This window comes from Clarias gariepinus, chromosome 21 (assembly GCF_024256425.1).
Source record: "Clarias gariepinus isolate MV-2021 ecotype Netherlands chromosome 21, CGAR_prim_01v2, whole genome shotgun sequence".
Classification (NCBI taxonomy): domain Eukaryota; kingdom Metazoa; phylum Chordata; class Actinopteri; order Siluriformes; family Clariidae; genus Clarias; species Clarias gariepinus.
In genome coordinates this window covers 22,261,233-22,267,232 of record NC_071120.1, presented here as the reverse complement: position 1 = coordinate 22,267,232, position 6,000 = coordinate 22,261,233, and the positions used below count along the sequence as shown (strand labels likewise).

Sequence of the window (6,000 nt, the reverse complement as noted above, 5' to 3'; positions counted from 1 at the left end):
CTTAACCACTAAGCTACCCCTGGCCCAAATAATAATAATTTTAAAAAGCCATTACCAGCATGGACTTTATTTATATTCTTTTCATCGTGCCAAACGAAAAACATAAGTTAAATGTACAACTGTGCTGCAAGTTGCACCCATGCCTTTTACACATGTGCAAGCATATGCACCATTTAGTGTACCCCGACTCATGCCCTAAGTTTCCTGTGATAGACTCCAGTCCCCCTGCAACCCCGTATACAGGATTAAGCAGTATAGACAATGAGTGAGTAACTGGCACAGTGCAGTGTGAAAAATATATAAGTCTTAAATACAGGCAAATGTTAAAATTTTTTAGCTTCGCATGTTAAGACTTTTGCACAAAGTTTTATTTTTAACATGTGTGCATACAAAAAAAGTTGACACTTTACAGATTTGATTAATATATAGATCTTGTCTGTACGATCAAAACTGAAAGTGTAATTTAAGTTCTTATTGGTGTCATCAGGGGAAGACGCCTTAAAACGCATATATGCGTGCGCGGACCTCAGAGTATCCACATCCCACTCAGTAGGATCTTCTTTTCCTTGCTGCCAAATATGTTCCATTTCTTAGGATACAGGACTTGCAAGTATCGCTGGACACTCATCAACATCACCAAATAGGAGAAAAACTTACACAGGACCAAGCTGGCAGAAAAAGCAGAGTGGGCATATATGGCCAGGCTTGGCATCAGTCTCTGGTTGAAACTCCCTCACTTTAACCATCCAGCAAGGTGTACTGTTACCACTACAGTATGTTAGCAGGGACTTCAAGTATATAGCAAACTGACAGTACACTACTTGTAATCAGATTTTCGGGTGAGACTGGAGCACTGAGCGAGCTGTTTGATGATTTGAGTTGCTGCATGGTTAAATGCTGTGATGTAGCTGGATCTATGCTCTAGCTTATAATGTAAGCAGAAGTTTTGGTGTTTGTGGTTTTAGAATAGAAATTTTAAAATAGCATTTGTGATGTCAGCTACGCTTCAGGAAGTTCTAGTGCTGGTTTAAAATTAGTCTATTGAAGTTCAAAACATGCATCTATTTTGATATTGTAACAATTTAAGCTTTAAGAATGAATCAGTTTAAATCGCAAAATCTATGCAACAGTAGATTAATCTGTGAATGCATGGTGGCCCCTTTTGGTTAATGGTATTCTCCAATAATTAAAATTTAAAATAAAATACATTTTAAAACATTCTATCTGTTTTTTAGTTTTATTTATGGTCACTGCCTTGAACCTGTTAGCTTCAAAGTGGATTTTCCTTCTTTCGTGATGTTCTGTGGTACTCTCCAATTTTCCTCCAGACATTAACGACGCTGACGAACATGTCAGAATTCCTTACCAAACCCAGAGTCTGTAAGCAGCGGTTACAATGCTCTACCAAGTGATCATTGCATTGGTCTAGATTTGGAAGCAAATTCGGTTCAATGGAATGGGGCTATTAAATTAAATGTAATTAACTTCTACTAGGCAGGGTGAAAAATATATTAATCTTTAATACAGGAAACGAATGTTAACATTTTTTAGCTTTGCATGTTAGACATGTTAGACATTGTTCTTTGATTCAGACCATTATGCTTTATCATTGCCCATATCGTATTGCATTTTTTTTTACATTTAAAAAACATTAAACATTAAACGTCATTTTAAATTAATTAGATGAATCAGCAAAAATATGCAAAGCTGGATGGCACCAAAAACTATGGTATAGAGAAGCAGGGAAAAGCAAACACATAAATATATTTTTATGAATGCAACAGCATTGGTGTTTGGCTTTCAGAGAAAATAGCAAAGATCCCTTTTGCGTTAATATTAAAAACCTCTACATGAAGAAGGAACTAAGCATTTTCTGTTCCAGGTATTTCCTGTGTTAAAGCCCGAGCAGAGAAAGGGTACAGGAAGCTGGAGTAATATTGTCACCAGATTCAGGTGATTTCAACAGAATGTCATTCTTCAGCATAGTGATGATCACAATATTGGAGATGTGGAACGGGATCCAAAAAATAAAGAAATATGCAACAATACTGGTCACCAGTTTTGTCAAAAAGTTACTTCTAAAGAAAGCTGAGTCAGTAAAGACGAAAGCATTAGTCACTGTGCATGACCGAAATGGCAAAAACTGTAATCTCCAAGATTAAAGTAGCCACTCTTTCAACATCGTTTCTGTAGTGTAGCTTGCACTGAAGCAGTCCTTCTCTGTCTTGGCTTTCAGTGCGCTGTACAGGAGCATAGCAAGATAATACTGCACTTAATATCCACATCCCACTCAGAAGAATCTTCTTTCCCTTCCTCACAAAGATGTTCCATTTCTCAGGATGCAGAACTTGCAGGTATCTCTGGACACTTATCAACATCACACACAGTATGCTGCAGTAGAACAGAAAAGCGAAGCTTGATGTTCTGTTTTACAGTATTATTGCCAAAATAGGCATGTCTAGGGTATGAGAAATACATTTATAAAAGGCACAGTCACAAAACAAACTGTTGAAAAAGGAGAAAATAAGTCTTTTTTTATTTGATAGTTCAAGATCCTTTTTAAGAATTATTTTTTTTTTTAAGTATGGTTATTTTTGTGTTGTTACAAACAAAAAAGATTAAATAAGGCTGCAGAAAGTAGTAGGTTTAGGTCCATATTAATAAGGTTTAACAAATCTTTACTGAAAAGTTTGTTTAAAAACTCTCTAAAACCATGACATCAAGTATTTTCTGTTCCAGCTGTTTGCTGTCGTAGAGCCCGTGCAGAAAAAGCATACAGAAAGGGATTTACACAACTATTAATAAAAGTCAGAGCACCAGTGATATTATCTCCTGCTTCTGCTGATCTTGACAGATTGTCATTTCCAAGTAACACAGCAATGATGAGTAGAAAGTTGTTGATGTGAAATGGAATCCAAAAAATAAAGAAACAAGCCACAATTCTGATCACCAGTTTGGTCATTAGGTTACTTCTAAACAAAGCTGAGTTATGAACTCTCCGATATAGGTGAAAATAGAAATAAACTATTATGGGGAATGAAACCACAAAAATTATAATATCCCAAATTAAAGTGGCTACTTTTTCAACATCATTCTGATAGCATCGCTTGCACTGAAGCCATCCTTCCCTGTCCAAGTTTAAAGTACGCTGTACAAGAGCATGGGATGATAATATTCCACTTAGGATCCACATTCCACTCAGAAGGATTTTCTTTCCTTTCCTGCCAAGCTTCTTCCATTTTTCAGGATACAGCACTTGCAAGTATCGCTGCACACTCATCAACATCACACACAGTATGCTGCAGTAGATACTTAAGTACACCAAATAGGAGAGAAACTTACAAAGAACCAAGTCAAAGGCCCAGCCATGCAGAAGAGCCCATATCCAAACCGGCAAAGTAAGCAGAGTGAGGAGATCTGATATGGCCAGACTTAGCATCAGTCTCGGGGTGAAACTGCCTCCCTTTAGCCATCCACCAAGACGCACCACTACAGCAATATTACCAGGTACTCCAAGTATGAAGCAAACTGTCAGCACACTACTGGCAATCAGGTTTCCAGTTGAGACAGGACCATTGAGTGAGCTGTTAGAGGAGTTGAGTTGCAGCATTGTTACAGTAGATGTTGTATTATGGCTGGGAGTAAACTTGACCAAAAAGAATAAGCAGAAGTCTAGCTGTTTGTGGTTTCAAATGTTGATGAAATAGCATTCATGATGAAAAAGTTACACTTCCTGAGGACATGACATGTAAAGTCATACAGGAAAGGTTTTTTGCAGTTCTGAATGCATATGTTTTGCCATTATAAACTATTTAATGTTTATTTTATGGTGAATTAGCTGCAAAATCTATCTGAAATCTACAGGTTGATTAAAGATGAAATAGCAGTAGATTACATAATACATAATAAATACAACGAATGACTGTCACTTTTTTCCACCAATATACAGTATGTAGACATTTTAATGTGGACACAATGCCCAACGCATTCTTCACCATTAATATCTACTGTTTAGTTCTGGGTCAGAGGTGTATCGAGTCTTTAACGGTTTGGGTTAAATTGATTAACTGAATCAAAATTTATAGTGTACACTTTATCGAGTACCTGTCCAGCGTTGAGCACAATTTACCAGTTCTGCTTCATACCAGTTCTGCTTATCATGTGGCCAACAATGATAACACAAAATGTAGTATTTAGCATTATGCGCAAGGTAACTTAGGATCTGGGCAAATGTTTAGACTTTAAAATACATGACCAAGAAAACAGTTCTTTATAAAGAAACGAGAATTTATTTGACTAATCTACAACACATGAAACTACGCTACTTAAATGCACACACACACACACACACACACATACATATATGTATATGTATGTATGTGTGTATGTATATATATATATATATATATATATATATATATATATATATATATATATATATACACGCACACACAAACAGTTTGAAAGGTAAAAATTATTATTATAAGTCACCTTTTATGCGCCATCTGGCGGATATTCAGTGAAGCACAACACATTTATTTAAATTCCCGAATGTACGCCGCGCGCTAAATTGCGGCATCTCGCGGGAAAACACGCGCAGTCTTAATGGCCACATCTGTAGTGCAGTTTCTGTACTATGATGGGGCCTGAAACCTGACTAAAATTCTTCAAGGATGTTGTTTTCCTGCAAGAATGTGCATATTTGAGCTGATACTACTTTTTCAAATATTTTTTATTTTAAAGGGGAGGTTTGAAATCAGTCTATAATTTGTTATTTCATTCGCGTATAAATGATATTTTTTAAGAAGCGGATTAATAACTGCCAACTTGAAAGGTTTAGGGACGTGACCTAGATATAATGAGGAATTAATAATGTTTAAAAGTGGCTCTCCAACCGTATGCATCACTTCTTTTAAAAATCTGGTTGGCATTGGGTCTAACAGTCACGTTGTTGATTTAGCTGAGGTGTTAAGTTTATAAAGCTCTTTCTGTCCTATACCTGTAAAGCACTGAAAAACTAAATGTGAAACTTTAGGCTGAACTAGATCATTAGATGCTATAAGAGGTTGAACCTTACTTACTTCCTAATGCTATCGATTTTTTCATTAAAGAAATCCATAAAGTCTTCACTACTAAAATGTTGTGGAGTACTCTCTGCAGGCATCTTAGGTTTTGTTAGGCGAGCCACTTTACTAAATAAGAACCTGGGATTGTTTTGGTTTCTTGCTATCAGTTGGCTAAGATCCTAGCAGTTTTTAGAGCCTGTCTATAGCTGCACATACTGTCTTTAAACGCAATTCGAAAAACTTTTAATTTAGTTTATCCCTTATTTTCGATCGAGGTTACGGGTTGCTCTCTTTAGGGTGCGAGTATAACTAGTGTTTTATCTCTAACTTTTTTTAATCTGATGGGAGCAACAGTGCCTAATGTACTGGTAAAAATAGTAGCCATGCTACTAGTCACTTCATCTAGATCGTCTGCATTTAGGGGTCTAATACAGTAAGTAATTGGGACAGATCCGGCAGATTACTTGTGAATCTGTCTTTAGTAGTCGGATTTTATTTCTAACAAATCGATAACGTGGGGAGACACAGCTAGAAACTTTATCTACTGTGTCCAGTACACGCTCTTTAGATCTACTTCCACCGCACTAGCCAGTGGCGTAAGTCAGAACAGCTTTTTATATGCTATGGAGGCCACAACAGGGGGGCGGCCACCACTACACAGACCTAGTCACACTGGGTGAGAGATGCTATTGCTCTCTTCTATGAGGTGCATGGGCTCACTTCACCTCTAGGAATCAGGGCTCATTCAACCAGGGGGGATCCCCTCATCTAATATCAAGAGGTATTCCCCTGCTAGATTTTATAGTCTGGATGTTCATGCCACTCCGGGCTCACGGGTCCTCGAGTGAGCTTCCCAGATATAGTTCTGAGACCTTCTCGGCCTTGTGCGCACATACTACACAACCTTGGGGTCCAGACACTTGCAGTGTGGCGG

The 6,000-nt window shown here is 37.4% G+C and overlaps 1 protein-coding gene and 1 pseudogene across 1 annotated transcript; both read right to left on the bottom strand.

The window, feature by feature from the left end:
- Positions 1-1,862: 1,862 nt before the first annotated feature.
- Positions 1,863-2,656, bottom strand: LOC128509083 (leukotriene B4 receptor 1-like; annotated as a pseudogene).
- Positions 2,320-3,625, bottom strand: LOC128509525 (leukotriene B4 receptor 1-like). Its single transcript, XM_053481295.1, has one exon. The coding sequence runs from the start codon at positions 3,608-3,610 to the stop codon at positions 2,720-2,722; it is 891 nt and encodes a 296-aa protein (XP_053337270.1). The 5' UTR covers positions 3,611-3,625; the 3' UTR covers positions 2,320-2,719.
- Positions 3,626-6,000: the final 2,375 nt, after the last annotated feature.

Bases quoted from the DNA above. Each gene is read 5' to 3' on its own strand.
- LOC128509525 (XM_053481295.1), bottom strand. From the start codon at position 3,610: ATGCTGCAACTCAACTCCTCTAACAGCTCACTCAATGGTCCTGTCTCA.